Source organism: Candidozyma auris, chromosome 2 (assembly GCF_003013715.1).
Source record: "Candidozyma auris chromosome 2, complete sequence".
In the NCBI taxonomy this organism is placed as follows: domain Eukaryota; kingdom Fungi; phylum Ascomycota; class Pichiomycetes; order Serinales; family Metschnikowiaceae; genus Candidozyma; species Candidozyma auris.
In genome coordinates this window covers 450958-470279 of record NC_072813.1, presented here as the reverse complement: position 1 = coordinate 470279, position 19322 = coordinate 450958, and the positions used below count along the sequence as shown (strand labels likewise).

General features: G+C 44.2%; 10 protein-coding genes across 10 annotated transcripts; 5 read left to right on the top strand and 5 right to left on the bottom strand. All coding sequences in view use genetic code 12, as the record gives it.

Annotated features, from left to right (window-relative positions):
- Positions 1-15: 15 nt before the first annotated feature.
- SNU114 (U5 snRNP GTPase SNU114) lies at positions 16-2907 on the top strand (the record flags this gene model as incomplete). The annotated part of the gene is made up of 1 exon (XM_029035198.2): positions 16-2907. The coding sequence occupies one exon, from the start codon at positions 16-18 to the stop codon at positions 2905-2907; it is 2892 nt and encodes a 963-aa protein (XP_028890440.2).
- A 317-nt stretch (positions 2908-3224) lies between these two features.
- On the bottom strand, positions 3225-4409 carry CJI96_0001663 (uncharacterized protein; the record flags this gene model as incomplete). The annotated part of the gene is made up of 1 exon (XM_029035197.2): positions 3225-4409. One exon carries the CDS (start codon positions 4407-4409, stop codon positions 3225-3227), a length of 1185 nt encoding a protein of 394 aa, XP_028890439.2.
- A 261-nt stretch (positions 4410-4670) lies between these two features.
- CJI96_0001662 (uncharacterized protein) lies at positions 4671-7085 on the bottom strand (the record flags this gene model as incomplete). Its single annotated transcript, XM_029035196.2, has 1 exon — positions 4671-7085. The coding sequence occupies one exon, from the start codon at positions 7083-7085 to the stop codon at positions 4671-4673; it is 2415 nt and encodes an 804-aa protein (XP_028890438.2).
- Positions 7086-8779: 1694 nt separating this feature from the next.
- RPL17B (60S ribosomal protein uL22) lies at positions 8780-9337 on the top strand (the record flags this gene model as incomplete). The annotated part of the gene is made up of 1 exon (XM_029035195.2): positions 8780-9337. The coding sequence occupies one exon, from the start codon at positions 8780-8782 to the stop codon at positions 9335-9337; it is 558 nt and encodes a 185-aa protein (XP_028890437.1).
- Positions 9338-11276: 1939 nt separating this feature from the next.
- QCR8 (ubiquinol--cytochrome-c reductase subunit 8) lies at positions 11277-11561 on the top strand (the record flags this gene model as incomplete). The annotated part of the gene is made up of 1 exon (XM_029035194.1): positions 11277-11561. The coding sequence occupies one exon, from the start codon at positions 11277-11279 to the stop codon at positions 11559-11561; it is 285 nt and encodes a 94-aa protein (XP_028890436.1).
- A 132-nt stretch (positions 11562-11693) lies between these two features.
- Positions 11694-12746, bottom strand: ERG20 (bifunctional (2E,6E)-farnesyl diphosphate synthase/dimethylallyltranstransferase; the record flags this gene model as incomplete). The annotated part of the gene is made up of 1 exon (XM_029035193.2): positions 11694-12746. The coding sequence occupies one exon, from the start codon at positions 12744-12746 to the stop codon at positions 11694-11696; it is 1053 nt and encodes a 350-aa protein (XP_028890435.1).
- A 253-nt stretch (positions 12747-12999) lies between these two features.
- Positions 13000-14196, bottom strand: CJI96_0001658 (uncharacterized protein; the record flags this gene model as incomplete). Its single annotated transcript, XM_029035192.2, has 1 exon — positions 13000-14196. The coding sequence occupies one exon, from the start codon at positions 14194-14196 to the stop codon at positions 13000-13002; it is 1197 nt and encodes a 398-aa protein (XP_028890434.1).
- Positions 14197-14292: 96 nt separating this feature from the next.
- KTR2 (mannosyltransferase YUR1) lies at positions 14293-15612 on the bottom strand (the record flags this gene model as incomplete). The annotated part of the gene is made up of 1 exon (XM_029035191.2): positions 14293-15612. One exon carries the CDS (start codon positions 15610-15612, stop codon positions 14293-14295), a length of 1320 nt encoding a protein of 439 aa, XP_028890433.2.
- A 925-nt stretch (positions 15613-16537) lies between these two features.
- NDH51 (Ndh51p) lies at positions 16538-17998 on the top strand (the record flags this gene model as incomplete). The annotated part of the gene is made up of 1 exon (XM_029035190.2): positions 16538-17998. The coding sequence occupies one exon, from the start codon at positions 16538-16540 to the stop codon at positions 17996-17998; it is 1461 nt and encodes a 486-aa protein (XP_028890432.1).
- Positions 17999-18259: 261 nt separating this feature from the next.
- CJI96_0001655 (uncharacterized protein) lies at positions 18260-19252 on the top strand (the record flags this gene model as incomplete). Its single annotated transcript, XM_029035189.1, has 1 exon — positions 18260-19252. The coding sequence occupies one exon, from the start codon at positions 18260-18262 to the stop codon at positions 19250-19252; it is 993 nt and encodes a 330-aa protein (XP_028890431.1).
- Positions 19253-19322: the final 70 nt, after the last annotated feature.

Sequence of the window (19322 nt, the reverse complement as noted above, 5' to 3'; positions counted from 1 at the left end):
TACCACTCTTCAAGCATGGATAACGAGGACTTGTATGATGAGTTTGGCAATTTCATCGGCGGCTCTAATGACTCCGGGTCTGAATCTTTCTCAGGTTCGGATCTTGAGCCAGTTGACGAAGAGGTCTCTGACGAAGAGGCACCTCATGATGTTGATGTTGAACAAAACACAGATAGTGCCTTGGTCACTACTGATGATCTTTCACAGCGCTTTTCAGGGGCCGAAACCATCATAGTCGAGCCCAAGCAAGTACCTGAGAATCAGCCTGTGCTCAGAGCAGATCTGCAAAAGAGAAGTCATATTGAATTTACAGCTGAGAGTGCAGAGGACCTACCGGAAACGACATACTCTCGAGAATACATGTTAAAACTTGCCAACGATTTACCTGAAAGAATTCGTAATGTTGCTTTTGTGGGGAATCTTCATACTGGTAAGACTAGTTTGATTGACTCCTTAGTCCTTGAAACCCATCCTACGGTGACTTTATCAAAGAAAGACATGCAAGAGCTTAAACCATTGCGCTATCTCGATACACATGTGCTAGAACGAGGCAGGGGAATGTCCATATTTGCACATCCCATGACTCTTTTGTTGCCTGATCATCGCGACAGATCCCTCGTGCTCAATATTTTGGACTGTCCGGGCCATCCTGAATTCGACGATGAAACACAGCTGATGCTAGAGGTGGCTGATGGAGCAGTTTTGGTACTCGATGCGGTGGAAGGTTTATCAAAGCGAGACAAGAGACTTATCACGTCCATTATGAAAAGAAATATTCCCTTCACCGTGGTTCTTAACAAGATTGACCGTCTCATAATCGAGCTGCGTCTACCAGTTTCTGATTTCTACCTTAAACTTCGTCACATTATCAACGATATCAATGCAACTATCCATCACAATGAATTCGCACTGCTATATAAGCACAAGAAGCTTATAAGTCCACTTGAGGGCAATGTTGTATTCGCATCAAACGTCTTTCAGGTGTCCTTCTCTCTTAAATCGTTCGGTGATATATACGCTCGTCAGCTTGAAGATGGCAAGAAGCCATCAATCCAGTTCGAAAGTCTTCTATGGGGTGATTTGTACTACAATGAAAGCACTCGAAAGTTCGCTAAGGACAAGAAACTCGGAAAGCGCACCTTTGATCACTTTGTCCTGGAACCTCTTTACAAGTTGGTAACATATACGATTACAACAGACAACAAAAATCTGAAGAACCTCTCTAAAATTTTATGGGAAAATTTCAGAATAACACTCAAGAAGGATCAACTCGAAAAGGATCCCCAGGAGTTGTTGAGGGTGACATTGTCTCGAATCTTTGGATTTACGAGGGATCTAGTGATGCTGATATCGACCAGTGTACCTTCACCAGAGAAAGCAGATTCGAACAATGAAAACTTACCTGATCCGGCTCATAACGAAGTCGTTGCAACTGTCATCAAGCATGCTTTCTCTTCTGATTATGGCACTCGATTCGCTTTGGTGAAGGTTCGCAAAGGTGCTATCAGCACTGGTGACTCTGTAAAGCTATTGTTTAATAAAGAAGGTGATAGCAAAAATGTTAGAGTTGGAGCAATACGAATTCCAGCGGGAAGATACACTTTTACGGCTCAAAGAGTTAGTGCTGGAATGTTTGCCTACATCGAAGGCTTCGAGTCCATCAATGTTTCAACGGCCACGATTTACAGTAAGAATGTACCTTCAAACAAAATGGTGCCTTTACATAGGGTATCATCGGGTCAGCGGTCCGTGTTCAAGGTAGCTTTGGAGCCGGAATACCCTCACGAATTACCAAGACTTGTTGAGAGTCTTCGTAAACTCAGCCTCACTTATATATCCTCCGTCATTAAGCTTGAGGAAAGTGGGGAGCATGTCTTGCTAGCTCCTGGTGAATTATACCTAGATATTTTCCTTCACGATTTACGCAACTCCTTTGACGAGTACCTATCCATTAAGGTTAGTGATCCAATGGTTAAGTTCGGCGAGACAAGTTCAGAGATGTCTGCAACCAAGTTACCATCTTACGGGCCCTCCAAGAAGACTCACATTTCAATTACAGCAGAACCATTCGACGACAGGAACTTTAGTAAGGCTGTCACGAAAGGCACACTCGATGTTTGTCAGCCCCTGCGCAACCTTTCAAAGACCCTTCGAAATGAGTTCGGTTGGGATGCTTTGGCGGCAAGGTCGTTATGGGTACTCGGGCCCAGCGATATGCAGCAACCCTCTACACTTCTCGATGACACAATCAGTAATGAGACTGATAAAAATACTCTCCTCTCTTTCAAAGAGCCTATTTTGAAGGGCTTCAAGCTAGGTGTCGAGGAGGGGCCATTGTGCGGCGAGCCTGTTCGAGACACCAAGTTCAAAATCCTTGATGCAGTGCTTTCATCCTCGAATATCAGCAGCCATGGAGCTCAAATTACAACGATGACACGTAATGCGGTACACACTGGCTTACTCACAGCTGCTCCTCGTTTGCTTGAACCTGTTTATCGTGTCTCCATTGTCTGCACGATGAGAAGTGTCCAAGCAGCACAGATCATTCTAGACAAGAGGCGTGGATGGATCGTTTCTGAGATACCGATACCCGCAAGTCCGTTGTTTGAGCTCGAGGGTTTTGTCCCAGTCATAGACTCAGTTGGTTTAGATACAGACATGAGGCTACACACACAAGGTCAAGCAATGTGCTTAGTGGAGTTTGATCGCTGGAAAGTGGTTCCAGGAGACCCTCTCGATAAAAACGTGCCAATGCCCTCACTCAGACCGGTTCCGCACGAGTCGATGGCAAGAGATTTTGTCATGAAGACTAGACGGAGAAAAGGCTTGAGTGATGAACCTAATTTGCAAAAGTATATTGACCCAAGCCTTTTCTCTCGCTTGCGAGAAAGTGGTCTCATTGATTAATGTGTTGGTTTTTTGAAACGGTATCAAGAATGTGGGCTTGTCCAAAAGGCACTTTCTATGAATCTAGCAGGTTGCATCATTGTGAAAACAGTATATTTACAAGGTTTGCTTGAGAATTAATTTACTATAATGATGGCGTTCACGATCTTAATAGATTTTATCGACAACAGTAATGAGATACTAACGATGATGACTCTATACTAATAACGATAATGATAATAATAATATTAATAATAATATTAATAATGATAATAGTAAAACAACGAAAAATACACAAATGACTCCCTCACCTTTGCCCATCAACGACGTTGCCGTATTCAATCTAGTGAAGCCGAAATTTTCCGCTTTTTGGTAGCTTCATCATAATCATCACTCTCCATATCTTTTCGCGTACGACCACGCAAAGCTGCCGGTCCCCTAGAAGACTCAATTTCTTCCCAAAGTCTATCATATTTCGCCAACGGATTCTCATCAATATCAAGCGAGATAGTCATTGGGCCAGGCTGACCCTCAGTGAGTTCAGTATAGAGCCGCACCATGCTCAAAACCTCAGTGAATAGGATGTTATCCGTACGTGAATCGTGTTGAGTGACTGTGAATATGTTATTGAACGTAATTCGTAAACGGTCATCGACCCTGTTTAGCGGTAAATCACGAACAGCATGAGATTTCACAATTAGATTAATAAGATCTTTTAACGTCACAGGCTTCGTTTCACCATGATCAAAAAATAAATCATCTTCGGAGAAAAGCGCCAGAAGCTCTGAATTCTGGGCCCCGTTGTCTGGCTCTGTGATTAAAGCATACTTTGTGATACCAGTATCCACAGTTACACTTTCTAATGGTACCTTGGCTTCCACAGTCAATTTTTCACGGCGCTCATAAGCTTTACCGGATGCCTTTTCGTCTCCCTCGATTTCTTCAAGATTTTCAATTTCGTCCTCACTATCAATTTCAATGACGGAGGCGTGTCTAGACCCGAGCAATTCTACGTCATTTTCAGAAACATCGTCCTTAACAGAATGGCCATCAAGGAATTCATCATCGGAAGGATTCGCATTCTCTTCTAGTTTTTCATCGTCAAGTTCGTTAGCCGTGTCACCCTGGTCGTCATTCTCTTCGTAATATTCACCAACGCTTTCCATATCAAAAGCGGCTTGCTCGTCCTTCTCACTCTCTTCGTTTGTGTCTTCGTACTCTATTTTGTTGGGGTCTTGTGGTTCGTCGCCTATAAAAGACCTCTCCGCATTAGGGGCATCATTTCCAGCAAAATGGGAAAGTTCCGGATTGGCAGTATTGACGGGCAAGCCAGTCTCGGGGTCATCAAGTCTCGCAAAATCCTTCTGATCCAAGTTTAGGTCTTTATTGATATCCTGCTGTAAGTCTTCTTCGCCTTCGTCCCTTGAAGGTTCAAAACTCGCATTCTGCACCTTCACGAAGTCTTCTTCGTCTAGGTCACTCAAAAGACCAGTACTCTCATCAACGTTTGTCTTGACCTCCATTTGAGACAAATTATTGGCAAATTTGTTTATATACTTACCAAACTATTATTTTACGTGAGGTGCTCGTGGTTGTTACGAGACTATCCTCAAACTACTGCATGATTTTATATGAAGTGCGCATGGCGATAGCGTTTCCGCGTAAATTAATAATACACCAGGAGAATAGCAGTACGAAGCTTGGAGCTGTACGCTTGATTTGAGTGACAAAGGCAAGTCCTTTTGCTCTCTTTGCCCCTAGGTTGATGGCGAAAAATTCGTCGGTTATGGCACCCAGAGTTTGAATGACTGTGGAGTCTCGACAGATAACGGCTTAATGGCAGACTCTGCAGTCGATGCCTTGGCCTCGCTCTCCTCTGACTGATCTTTACTTTCCTTCATCGAATTGCTGTCTTCGACATTCAGAATGGTAGGCTTAAAGAGCATTGACTGTGCTTCCTTGATGATGTTTTCAATATTCAGCACCTTTTCATCAGGCTTCGAATCACCGTCTGCTTTCACAGATTTGAGCGCTTCGAGGGCTTCATTTAGTTTTTTGGAGATACCAACCGTCGACTTGGTCAACGCTAGTCTGTCGCAGAAAATCTCACTTTGAAGGCGAGACAAGTTTGATCTTTCTCTTTGAAAGATCTTCTCGAGTTCATTTACTTTGTTCATCTTCACATCAAGTTTCGTAAGCTCTTGATTAAGAATGCTTGAAGTCAATCGCTGCATTTCACGCTCTTCGTAGTTCGCAAACAAATGACTACGACCGCCAACTGTTCCGAGGACACCTACGGCGGCATCCCTCGTGTGATTATCAGAGTCTGATGTTTCAAATGCCTTTCTCAAGTCATCGCCAAGAGTAGGGTCTATAACTTCAGAGACAGCCGATCCATTTGATTCGGAGCTGTCATTCTTTTCATCTCTCTCCCTCTTGACAGAGGCGGCTTGCGCTTTCTCGGCTCTTTCAAAGAATTTCTCGTCCAACATATGAGAAGCACGACTTGTGGCGGCCTTTACAACATCAGCATCGACAAGATTCGTCATGAAGATAAGATTGCTTATCACAGGGTTGTCGGTGGATGTCACAGGGAAGTTGGCGGCATACTTGAGGATGCTGCTATCCTTCGAGTCGATAGCATTGAACCTATCCTCAACAGGCATTCGTAAGAACTTGAGTATGCATTCTTGCGGTGTCTTACCATTACCGACTTTCTTGGCCACCTTGTACCAGTCGTACTTATTTTCTTTGATTCCAAGAACAAGTCGAGAAAGCTCCTCATTGGACCACTGTTCATCATCGTCAATTTTCCGCTTCTTTTGAACGGGTTCTTCGTGGCTCCCCTTCCCTTCATTCTTCTCAATACCATTTTCTGTCGAGCCATTGATACCATTATCGGATGCAAGAAGCGCTTTGAGTTTCTCGGCATTCACATTTTCAGGGTTGACTTTGTAAGTATCAAAGGGAAACAACCCTCTTGGTGTGTCGTATTGTACATGGAAGTCACCAGTGTATGGTAGTCCAACCAGGGATCCATTTGGTAACTTTTCTAAAGCATAAGCAGGTTTAAGTTGTGGGTTAACTTGATAATTTATAAGGCCCCATTTTGTGAGAAATCGATGTACCCTCATTAATGTCCCCACATCACCGACAAGATTACGGCGGCAAGATGTCAACGTTAAATATTCGTTAGGATTCAAGCGATAAGCATTGATCATGAAGTTTCTGTAATTGGCGTATATCTTTGGGGATTTAGAAGGATGCGAAGTGTTGAAAAATTCAGGTAATGAGTCGCGTTCGATTTGGTGAATCTTTTTCATATTGAACCATGAAGCGTATGAGGGTATGAAGATAGCATGCGTTTGGCGTATTCTAGTTTTATCATCTGTGTTTAAATCACTCGAGTCGCCCAACTTTTGATCGAAGGCATCATCTTCAGCTTCCGAGTCACCATGCTTTTCAACAACAATAGATCCTTCTTTTTTGATTTCGGGTTCATCATCTTCTATGCGAGGAGCATGTTTTCGAGACTCGCTTTTTTTATCGCCCACGTCATCGTTGTCATTCCCTTGGGATGTGTTGTTTATTTTAGCTTTATCGTCAGATTTTGCGGATTCCTCAGGAGAAGCAGATGACAGAATCTTACCAAGATTATCCTCGTCTACTGACATAGATGCCATTTTTGAATCCGCGGCATCGCTTTCTCCTACTTTCTCAGAGACAGTCGCCGACGCGTCGTTGATTTTATCCTCTTTAGAAGCTGTCAGCTCGTCATCGTCCACGTCCATGTCAGACTCCTTTTGATCCTTGTCTGTCTCCTTATTATCGGAGGTTGACTCCTCCACCGAATCCACCGCCTTCGACTCTGCGGGCCCATTTTCCAAGTTCGCCGCGCTTGATTCCTCGGGTAGATCTTGTAGAGACTTATCGTTTTGAGCTTCGTTTTGCGTACCGTTTTCGCTGTCGACATTTGTGTCAAAGAATTCGTTGGGCTCAGAAGTGAGGTTGTGTAAAGCATCATTGTCGATGTTGTCGTCCAACGATGGGTCCAACATAGGATCCAATGTCGGGTCTAGGTTGTCATCGTTGGAGGTAACATTCTCATCGAGGTTTATGCTGTCGAGCTGGTGGTTCCCAGCCACGTTCTCGTCCAGGTCTTTTTTGGGCAGTAGTGGGGTGTTGTCCGAATCAGACATGCGATAAGCGAACTAAAAGGAACAACAATGGGTTGACTTGAGCAACAAATAATTAAAGCACGGTACAATCACCGGGATTTCGCAAATTAATTGGAAAGATACGAGTGCAAAATTACACTAGCAAAGGTAGTCGTTAATCCAAAGTGAATACACGATGTATGGGATCAGCGGTCTGGGAGACGCTTATTTCAATTCAACGATTCCCGAGGACAAGATATCAAGTGAATTCAGTAAACTTGCTGTTTGCCTCACTCCGTACACTAGAGACAATCGTTTGTTCACAGGGGAGTTGGATTCGAGGAATGGAATTTTTTGTACCTGTTGAGAAGCGGTTGTTATTCTTGCAAAAAATGTTTGCGCTCTCTTTACGGTGAGTTAGCTCGTGGGAGTGAGAGGCCTGTGGTAGCGAGGTCGTGCGGAGCTCCAACCCACGGTATGGGCCAGCTACGAGAATGGGAGAGAGCCAGCCAGGAGAGGGAGAGGGACATGAGAGGAAAACTGAGCAAAAAGCTTCTAGTATAACAGGACCACGCAGCGAGGGTCAAGCGAATGCATGATGGAATCGAGAGATAAGGACGAAGAAGGAAGAGAATGGGGTAAAAGAAAGAAAGCCGGCTGCGAATATGTAAATAAGGTAAAGAAACGACAATTACGAGTCGCTGTGCGTGGGCAAGAAAAGTGGCAGCCCCACGGCCTCAACCGAAAACCCGGAAGAAATGACGAAAAGACGAAAATGAACGTAACAAATAATGGGGGATAAAAAAAATACTATTGCCATGAATTCTTATTTTTTTTTTTTTTTTTTGTTTTATTTGAGTACCCTTACTATTGCTGTCGTTTCCTTTTTGTTATTCTACTTCCTCCCGTTTGCCTCCTGAGTGCGGAAATGGCAATGTAGTACAAGCGCCACATTTGCATAGCCTGACGCACCCACCCTCCAGGGAACAAGGCCTGATGACATTGGCGGTAGGAATCGGCACAGGCGTATCCCTGGTCTCATAACGGGATGGCGGCAAATCACTAATTGGGATAATCTGCTGTGTTGTCTTTGCATTGTTAGCCCAAAAGCGTTTTTATTCCCATCGAACATAACCTTAGCTACAACTGTCGAGTACTACGCAATTAATTCCTCTGAATCTCTGCGATCACTTACCTGTGGCCATTGCCGGTGGCACCCTTGGCCATTGCCGGTGGCACCCTTGGCCATGCATGGCGCAACAATGCCAAACTCAGGCTTCTATATACTCTTTCATCATCGAGCTTGCTTGCGAGCCTCGTTCTCCTCGGCTCAGGCTGCTGCCAACACACCGCTTTTAGCGTTAAATAGTCTGCTTTGTACCGCTGCAAATGTGCTCTGAGCGGGCGTGTACCAATTTAGGGGGGCACCCTACATGTGGCGTGGCAGCCCCTGAACAGCCAAGATGCCGCCCCAGGCGACCCTGGCGGAAAGCTTCCAAATGCTACTCTACATTTTTGAGCAGACTCTCAATATTTCTGTTGTGTCATGTTGAAGGAAAAGGGCATGGTTGGGGATGTCTAATCACGTGCTGGAGAATAGGGCTGAGACCTGGGTTTAATGTTAGCGCGCATACGCTTTAACCTGCACTCTCACCCACTGCGACCTTAGTGAGAAAAAAATTTCATTCAAATCTCAGAAACTCTTTCCCATACCAACTAGTTCCACACAGTTAACCATGGTTCGTTACGCTGCTACACCAGTCAACCCAGCTAAGTCGGCCTCTGCTCGTGGTGCTTACTTGAGAGTGTCTTTCAAGAACACCAGAGAAACCGCTCAGGCCATCAACGGCTGGAACTTGGAGAAGGCCAAGCAATACTTGGACCAGGTTTTGGACCACAAGAGAGCCATTCCTTTCAGAAGATTCAACGGCTCCATTGGTAGAACCGCTCAGGGTAAGGAGTGGGGTGTCCAGAAGGCCAGATGGCCCGTCAAGTCCGTCAACTACGTCAAGGACTTGTTGCAGAACGCTCAGTCCAACGCTGAGGCCAAGGGTTTGGACGTTGCCAAGTTGAAGATCACCCACATCCAGGTCAACCAGGCTCCAAAGAACAGAAGAAGAACTTACAGAGCTCACGGTAGATCCAACGCCTACTTGTCCCACCCATCGCACATTGAACTCATTGTCACTGAGGAAGAGGAGGAGATTGCCAAGGCCGTGGAGAAGGTGCAGCCTAGATTGAACTCCAGACAGAGAGGTAGATTGGCTCACTTGAAGCGTATCGGTTCTGCTTAAGCGACATGTACATCTAATAAATCATCACGAGGAAGTCAAGGCATCGCGGCCCTGGAAAATGTAGTGTCACATAATGTAAACTACAATTATTGTCTCTATAATCAACTGTATTAAATATATAAATATGATGTGCTAGACGATGTTGAATTATGTGTCTTCCTAGTTGATGCTGTTGGAGCGGATTACCTTCATGAGCAAGTTCAAGTCGGAGGCCGCCTGCTCTGAGAACTCAATGGCACCTTCTATTAGTAGGACAATTACTAGGGCAACATTAAAGGTATGGTGAGAAACAGTGCGAACTAGATCTAGGAGCGAGTCAAAGGCTTTTTTAGTGGAGTCGACCAAAAACATGTCAATTGATATTAGTAGGACCAAAGTGGGTATAAGCGAGTGGAAGTTGTTGTCCAAACAAATCACTACACGGCACCTCCCTCATATATATAACCATCTATCGGATCGGGACACATTGAGTGTGTAGAAGTAAGCTCCCAGAGATTGGGTTGCAGGAGTCCAGACTTCATGCGCAATAGCTCCGAACGAACAGAACAAGAGCAGAGTACACGGTCAGCGAGAATCGGTTGCCATGTGACATTGTCAACAAGCACACAACACCAAAACAACTTCAACTTCAGAAGCACGAATCCCATTTGAACAACACCCAGTCATCCTTACCGTCACTTACTATTTTGTTCATTTTTTTGCTGCCCTTCACTGCCTCGCTGAACTTCGTCTCTGCTTTAATTTTTCCGCAGCCGTTTTCTGTCGCTCGCGAAAAGCATGTGCACACGGCAGCCCCCCCAGGCAGAAAATGTCCCACAAAAGGTTGGCTCCCTAGGGCCAATACAGGATCACTTCCGTTGTCCAGACTCGTTGTGGGGTGCTTAGGCGTTGCCTTTTTTTGGGCCCGATAAGCCGTACAGGGCCACCGCCAGGATGATATCGTTCGGGTCAGTTCAGCCTCCTGAGTTGTTCCGCCCCTCCTTTCGCGCCCAAAGGCAGTTGGAGGTCTTTTTTATCGATACTATTTGTAGTGAAATTACTGGTGACAGTCAGAGGCAATCTTGTAGATGATGACAATTTTGCTCCAATCGGTGGTCTCAAAATGAGTTTCAGTATTTGGTGTCTTTCGAGAAAGGCTAAATTGCCAGTGTCGCCGCTGGCCGCTGACCGTTAGCCGTTGGGGGCTTCGAAGGCGTTCATGCTCAGCAGGCAGCAATTTCTTTGCGGGCTGAAGTCTGTCTAGCTGCGAAACGTCTGCTCTGTGGCCTCACATGCGCCATCCGACGCTACACGATCTACATGGCCTTAGCCGGGGATATAATCCATATTATGGGCTGAGCTGCTGGTAAGACAACTTGGACAATTTCCGTGAATTTCCCGTAGAACTTGGCGGCCGCATAAAAATAGCGTCAGGGCAACATGAACAGCCTTATGTTGTGCTTATTCTTTGTTCCATTTTCCTCATACCCGCCAAATCCTAAAAGAATTGCACAGCTTGAGTGCCGAGGATGGTCAGTGCTGTCATTGTAGTCGGTGACGCTATTTAATGAAGCCAGAATTATGCGTCTAGCCGTGTCGAGAGGTAGAAGCGTTGGGTTTTCTCGTGCGACCTCTATGTGTTGCTACGCTCCTCAGGGCCCGTATTTGGCTGCAAACGTGCGTTGCTCACCATGGACTGGCCCTTTTGTTTACTTAAAAAATATACAGACACTTCAAAATGATGTTTGTTGAACACAGCCTACCTAGCTAAAACTTGCTACAGTTTTAACAGGATCAATTGTAATTAGCCGTCTGGTTGTCCTCCTTTCTGCGTAATATGTCGCACTGCAGCGTAAACCGCGGCACGGAGCCCAGCCAATTACACACTACGCTTTTCTCACTACTTGAAAATCCTACAGCTACGCTAGCGACCGTCCTATCTAATCCACATCAAAGAATCATGGCTGGACCTCATCCAAAGACTTACATGGGCTGGTGGGGCAGCTTGGGCTCCCCTAAGCAGAAGTACGTCAACATTTACACTGTGTCCCCGTACGCTACCAGACCTTTGAAGGGTGCATTGCACAACTCCATCTTCAACACCTTCAGAAGATTCAAGAACCAGGTTCTTTACGTGGCCATCCCTGCCGCCATCGTCTGGACTATCAACTCAAAGGCGACTGAGTACAACGAGTACTTGTACACCAAGGCTGGTAGAGAGGAGTTGGAGAAAGTCAACGTTTAAGTCCTCTTATTGTGACATATCATTTTTTAAAACTAGCATTTGAATATATAACTAGATTGGTCATGAATTGTAATCCGAGCTGATGAACTTCATGTTTGTCGAATTATGTTTCTAGATCGATTAAAAGTCTATTTACTTGGATCTCTTGTACACCTTGTTGAGGAAGGAGGTCAACACTTCCTTCTTCAAACCTCTGCTCTCGTCAATATTCTCAATCTGGGCTCTCAAACGGGAAACGACGTCCTCCTCGTACTCGTTATAGATCTTTGGAATGTCAAGGTCGTGAAACAATTTCTTCACTCTCGCCTCGCTCTCGTCGTCTTTCTTACCGTAGTTCTCGTCTAAAAGCTTACGCTGCTCGGCGTTAACCTTCAATAAAGCCTGGTTAACTACCCACGAGCACTTGTTGTCCTTGATATCAGTACCGATTTTACCGATCTGTTCTGGTGTACCGAAGCAGTCCAAATAATCATCCTGGATTTGGAAGTACTCACCCAAGGGAATCAACACGTTCTTGACTTGTTCCAAGTCCTTCTGAGAGCTTACACCACTCATGAACATAGCCAATGCAACGGGCAAGTAGAAGGAGTAGTATGCGGTCTTGAAAATGACAATAAACGAGTGTTTCTGCAAGGAAAATTTGTCCAAGTCGACATGCTCCTCATCAGCAGTGACCAAGTCCAATAGTTGACCCAACTCAGTCTGAAAGGTGACTTCGTGGAACAAGTCCAAGAGATCAACGTAGTATGGGTCTTGACGGAAGTGCTTCTTCAACAAGACGTAGATGGCACCTTCCAACATGAAAGAGTCATTGATAGCAATGTTTCCCACACCAGGCTTCAAGTACCAGCATGGCTGGCCTCTTCTAGTCTTGGACTGGTCCATCATGTCGTCAGCGACCAAGAAGTAGGCCTGCAATAACTCGATAGCCCATCCCAATATAGCTACCTTCTTGTACTCAGCGTCAGACAATTCTTCGATTTTGACATTTTTCAAAATACAATAGGTGTCAATCACAGAGAGGCCTCTGTTCAATTTACCACCTGGGGCATTGTAATATAAATTCTTGGTGAACCAGTCCACTGCCTCCTGGGGCATCTTGTATTGGTGCAAAATTTGCTTAAGCTCGTCGACCAACGCGTCAAATTCTCCAATAAATTTATCCTTAGCGGCTTGCTTATCCATCTTTTTTCTTAATGTAGAATATGTACAGAGTGTGATGGTAAATTATTTGTCCCAGAAATTCTCAACACTAAATTACCTTCGTATAGCTCGCGATTTCAGGCTAAGTTTTAGATGGTCCACCCATAGGCTTCAAAAATAATGATCATCATACTGAAGTTACAGAAATATGTGCACCGAAAGTTACTACTAATATTTATCTACAGATTACCTCTTACATCAAGATGCTTCTTCTATTGTAAACCTGTTTTGCAACCTAGCGTCTGTGACGCTTACTTTTACCAGGCCTTGAACTCTTGCCTTTACTTTTCTTTCCAAGATTGTATATGTCTGCTGAAGAATCAGCGTCATTCTTTCTCGATCCTCTCTTTTTCCCTCCGAAGCCGTACTTGGCGTCCTTGGCCAAGCGCTTTCCATTGGGCTTGCTCCTCTTCGCCGGTCTGTCGTCAGCGGTAGCTTCTTCCAAGGCAATCTGAAATTCGTTGTCATCCTCAATTTCATTTGCACTTCTCTTCTTCTTCAAAGACTTGATCTTCTCCAAAGTCTCTCTCTTCTGCTTGGCTCTTTGTTGCAATGTCTCGTGCATCACCTGCTTGCCGAACTTTTTCAACTTTCTTTGCTTCTTTGCCTCCTCAGAAGCCTTCTTGTCAGCTGCTTCTTTTAACAATTTATTCTTCAACTTGTCCATATGCTCATCAGACTTAACCATCTCAGCAAAGTAGTCGAGGGGACGAGAGAATGGAACTTTCAACTTTAGGAGAGTAGCTCTGCCTTGCTTGACGGCATCCAAACCCTGTTTGTAAAATGCGAGTTCTCTTTCGGTGTCATCGTATATATCTTTGATGCCCGCGTCGGTGTTCTCAGCGCTCATAATAGATTGGTGCTCAACGAACGAGTGCTTCTCCCAAGGCAACCTAATTCTGACGAGAGACTCTTTTAATGCTGCTATGTTGTTGATTGTAAGTTTAGAGTGTGGAACAACGTCGGTGTCTGAATCGAGTTCAACGTCTGATAATGGCACATCCTCCTCCTCAGCTTCAGGGTCTTCCGACTCATCTTTTTCTTCTTGCTCATCTTCGTCGTCGTGGTCATCATCTTTGCTATCAAGCTCGCTTTCGCTCTCGGAGGCTGCCAATTTCTCGAGATCCAACTCCTGTTCATCTTCATCGTCATCATTATCTTCATCGTCTTCTTCAGGGTCTCCCTTGAACTCGGCTTCTTGAGCTTTCTTCTTCAACAATTTTCGTAACATTCTCTTCTCTTTATGAGATAAAGGAGCGCCTTCATTGGGGAGGGAGTCAACTATGGGCTCATCGCCTTCATCTTCACTCTCTGATTCCTCCATTGGAGCGTTCACTTCCATCTTTTGCTTTGACTTAGTCGTCTTCGCTCTCGAAGCAGCCTTGAGGTCCTTTTGATGCTTCAAGGCAGCTTTCAATTTACCTTTCCCCATCTTCTTGTATCTATGATATATAACTTGGATAATTTTGGATGCGATGAGCACTGATAGTGCGGTAGCACGGTAGTGCGAACAACATAAATGGTGTAACTAACGAAATGTATAATTTGCGTCGTTCAAAAATGTCTTGCCGCTGCCGTATCTCCACCATCTGGGTAGACAACTTGGCGGTCTGACTTCCATTCCTTTCAATGGTTCGCCATCAAATGCCTTATCTCTGCATATACATCTTTTAGCCATAAGGACATCCTCGGAAGTGGGACATCCCATGTAAGGAGCATGGTAGTAGCCAATGTCTTCAAAGTGATGTATCTCATCTCGATCAAGAAGCAAAGCAAGTCCAATGGTATGCACCGGTGCATCTCCCCATCTTTCGTAATAGAATCCACCACTTTTATCTAAGTGATCAAAATACGCGCCATAGGCTTCACCTCTGAAAAAGTTCAAATTAGCGATTTCAAAATTGGACCAGAAGTGGCACATATTATAAAGGTGATTTGTGGGGTTCTCGACACCGAAGAAAACATCAGTCTCGTTGGTGGTCAAGAAGTCATATGCATTATTTGGGTGTAGATATTGCGGATATTTGCGAATGAACTCCTCCACTGTCGGCCAAAGTGTTGGAATCGTGTTTTCATAATCCGGAAGGGCAAGAACAAACCCATATACTTTTTTGTTTTCACGTAGCACGGTGAATGGATCGTACTGAAAGTCACACATGTACTCAACGTCAGGCTCTACGCGAAAATACCACTCGAAGTTTAGTAAACGTTTCTGTTTGTAGAAATACCCAGAATTGAAATGGCACATATTTCTGTATGAGCGAGAAGGACCGTAGATGACATCCCACGAGTTCATCAAGTTATACTCAAACTTTTCTTTGTCTATGTGCGGAGGCATTCCCCAGTCTTCTTTGGGTATAAGCTCGTAGTATGTCTTTCCGCTGGCCATCATCGTTGTCTGATCTATGAAGTTTTGCTCGAAAGGAACATCATTGAGGAATACCCAAGGGTATTTGTAGTCTTTGTTGAATCGATCCTCGAGTGATCTCATCAGTTGCAAGGCTCCTTTTAGTTCCAGATTACGAACGAGCATAACGATGGTTGCATTCTCTTTCCCAATCTGTTCACGATCCTTCAAGAATTGAGCTTCGTCGTAAAATGAGCTCGAGCTGAGTTTTTGTTGGTTTTTGTGCCCGGGATTATACAAGAAGCTGGGATTCGACACCTCTTTAGACGGGAGTCTGGAGGATATCCATAAATGTAGGTTTTCCCAAGTGGATGTGTTCAGAGCTGGTTTTAGGATGCTATTTAGGCTTGCATCATTAAATTTCGAACGATTCGAGCTTTGTGTAGGGATCAGTAAAATGATTGCTAAAATTGCAACAGAAATGAACGTAAGATACCCCATACTATTTAACTGAGTCTATTGGTACTATTGCATCTCCAGATACCCTAGATTCAGTGCGATGTACCTGCCGTACCAATGTAAGAATTACTTCAACAGTGAAGGAGGTCAACATGAGTTGACATTTGCCAGTAATAAGTTCAACAATATAATGAACAACTACAGCTTGCCTGGGATTCGGTTTATTGCAAGATTTTTACAGCCATAAAAGATAGATTCCGGGTATTAGAATACGACATTTTCTCTGAAATCGAATCGTACTGCTGAACTACTGCATTAGCTTGGTCAAGGATGAGATTTCTGAAGTCCATCTTAGCACCAGGACCCTTGCTTCTATCTTGATCACTTTCAAAGAACGTCAATGGTAGAACACAGGGCAACCGGTTTACTCCGCGAAATTGCAGCAAGAGGACCTAGCAACTTGTACTCACAAGAAGAGGGAGAGCGAGAGGGAGACAGAAAAAATAAAAATAATAGGTAGAATAATACGTGCTTTGTAAGCATACTGGAATGTCTACTGGACTAGTCGAGATTTTTTGCTTTTGTGATACGATTAATCAATACCTCAACCTATAGAATCGCAGTGGTCAGAGCTCCCGGACCTTAGCGTCATCGATTGTTGACACGTGATCAGGTTCCCATTCCTCCATTTCAACTTAAATAAACTCTTTCTTATATGGTAGGCATTAGGCACAAACAAGCTTCGCTAATAAAGATATTCTCTTCGTTTCTTACTCTCTGAGTTTGTGTAGAACTCGAGAGTAGCTCTGTGACATCCTCAAGTTTTACTCAGCCAATGGTAGCGCAAGAATTTCGATTACACAGTCCCGCACGCTTAACTAAGTGAGGGTAAAAAAGCCCGAAAAAATAGAGTACTTGCCTCAAGTAAACCTCCAAGTTCCTCTTTGAAATTTACAACTCTGCTAAAATGCTTCGTAGCATTAGAAGAAGTGCAAAGAGTTTTAATGTCAGACAGTTGGCTACGGCTGCCGATGCAGGTGCTAACCCTAACCGTGTCCATGGAGGCTTGAAAGACCAGGATCGTATCTTCCAGAACGTCTATGGCAATTATGGCCATGACTTGAAATCTGCCATGAAGATGGGCGACTGGTACAAGACCAAAGAGATCATCCTTAAAGGTGACAAGTGGATTTTGGACGAGATAAAGAAGTCCGGTTTGAGAGGCAGAGGAGGCGCCGGTTTCCCCTCTGGCCTTAAATGGTCATTCATGAACCCTCCTGGATGGGAGAAAAATAAGGGCCCCAGATACTTGGTGGTCAATGCGGATGAAGGTGAGCCAGGCACTTGTAAAGACCGTGAGATCATCAGAAAAGACCCCCACAAATTGGTGGAAGGCTGTCTTTTGGCTGGTAGAGGTATGAACGCTACTGCTGCGTACATCTATATTAGAGGTGAATTTTATAACGAAGCCGTCATTTTGCAGCAGGCCATTAATGAAGCCTATAAGAATGGTTTTCTCGGCAAGAATGCTTGTGGCTCTGGTTACGATTTTGATGTCTACATTCACAGAGGTATGGGTGCTTATATCTGTGGTGAAGAAACTGCTTTGATTGAGTCCATCGAAGGTAAGGCCGGTAAGCCAAGATTGAAGCCACCATTCCCTGCTGGTATCGGTTTGTTTGGTAGACCATCGACCGTTACCAACGTCGAGACAGTTGCCGTTGCTCCAACTATTTTGAGAAGAGGAGGTGACTGGTTCGCATCTTTTGGTCGCGAGAGAAATTCTGGTACCAAGTTGTTTTGTATCTCTGGTCATGTCAACGAACCATGTACTGTCGAAGAAGAGATGTCCATTCCTTTGAAGGAGTTGTTGGAGAAACATTGTGGAGGTGTTAAAGGTGGTTGGGACAATTTGTTGGGAGTGATCCCTGGTGGATGTTCCGTGCCCATCATGCCTAAGGAGACTTGTGACAACGTCTTGATGGATTACGATGCCTTGAGAGATGTCGGTTCCGGTTTGGGTACCGCCGCTGTCATTGTCATGAACAAGCAAACTGATATCATCAGAGCTATCCAAAGATTTTCTGCATTTTACAAGCACGAGTCATGTGGTCAATGTACTCCATGCAGAGAGGGTACTACTTGGTTGCAGAAGATGATGGACAGATTTGTAACTGGACAGGCTACTGTCAAGGAAATCGATGAGATCTACGAGCTCACGAAGGAAATTGAAGGTCACACCATTTGCGCTTTGGGTGATGCAGCCGCTTGGCCCATCCAAGGTTTGATCAAGAGTTTCAGACCTGTAATGGAGGAGAGAATTGCCCAATACAACCAAAAGCACAACGTTGACCTTGGCGGTTGGGTTCCATCAGGTAAGATCCTTGATGGTAAGGTTGCTGACAACCCACTTCCAACTCACCACTAAGTCTGCGAAAAATGACTTTTTATTGCGGTATTTCGCAACTCAATTCCCAGCACTCTTAAACCCATGAGGATTTGGCTCAGAATCCTTAACTTGCATTCATTAGAACGTTCTTCTGTGTATATCTAATCACTTTTTTTCACGTCTCTGTTCTTTCTGTAAGCGGTGTAAGCGACATCTCTTGATATACTATATGCACTTCTTTTCGAGTTACAACTGGAGATTGACTGAACCGTGTTTTATTTCACTATTTCAATGCTTCTGATGTCAGTTAAAAAGCCTGAGATCAAGAGTAAGCGTGATGACTTTCCAAGTACCAAGACACGAAGTGGAAAATTATTGGAAGATCTTGACGATGATGTATTGAGGGTAAATAAACTTAAAAAGGAGTTCAAGAAGAACCACTCGCTAAAGGATTCAAATAATGAAGATGACGACCAATCTTGGCAAGAGCAATCAGAATACTTCAAAAACATTGACACAAAATCATTTAGACAATATGACCTTGCTTGTTCTCGGGTGAAAGACTTTTACGAGGAACAACACGAAAAGCAAACAGTCGCCTATAACATTCAGGCCCGTATCAACTTCAAAACGAAAGTAAGAGCGAAGATGACAGTTTGGGAGGGTTTAGAAAGACTCAATAAGCTCCTCGACGAAAGTGATCCAGACACTGAACTTACACAAATCGATCATGCGCTCCAGACCGCTGAAGCTATAAGAAAGGACGGAAGGCCAAGGTGGATGCAGTTAGTTGGTTTGATTCATGACTTGGGCAAGCTCTTATACTTCTTCGATTCTAAAGGACAGTGGGATGTTGTTGGGGACACATTTCCCGTGGGATGCAAGTTTCTGAAAAAAATCATATATCCTGACAGCTTTTCCAAGAATCCCGACTTTTTCAATCCTCTTTACAATACGAAGTATGGGATCTACTCAAAAAACTGTGGCCTTGACTCAGTTATGCTTTCGTGGGGCCATGATGAATACATGTATCATATTGCCAAAGCTAATTCGACTTTACCCAAAGAAGGGCTTGCGATGATTCGCTATCATTCGTTTTATCCCTGGCATCAAGATGGAGCCTACAGCTACTTGATGGATGATCATGATAAGGAGATGAGAGAAGCGGTGAGAGCTTTTAACAAGTATGACCTTTACTCAAAAAATGATGAACAGTATGACGTTGAGGAGTTGAAAAAATACTACATTGATCTTATTGACGAATTTTTCCCGGAGAAAATAATTGAGTTTTGACTTCTCTTCTTGATTACTTAACGACTTTTACGAACTAAATTTCATATATATTTATTTAATGACAAGTGTG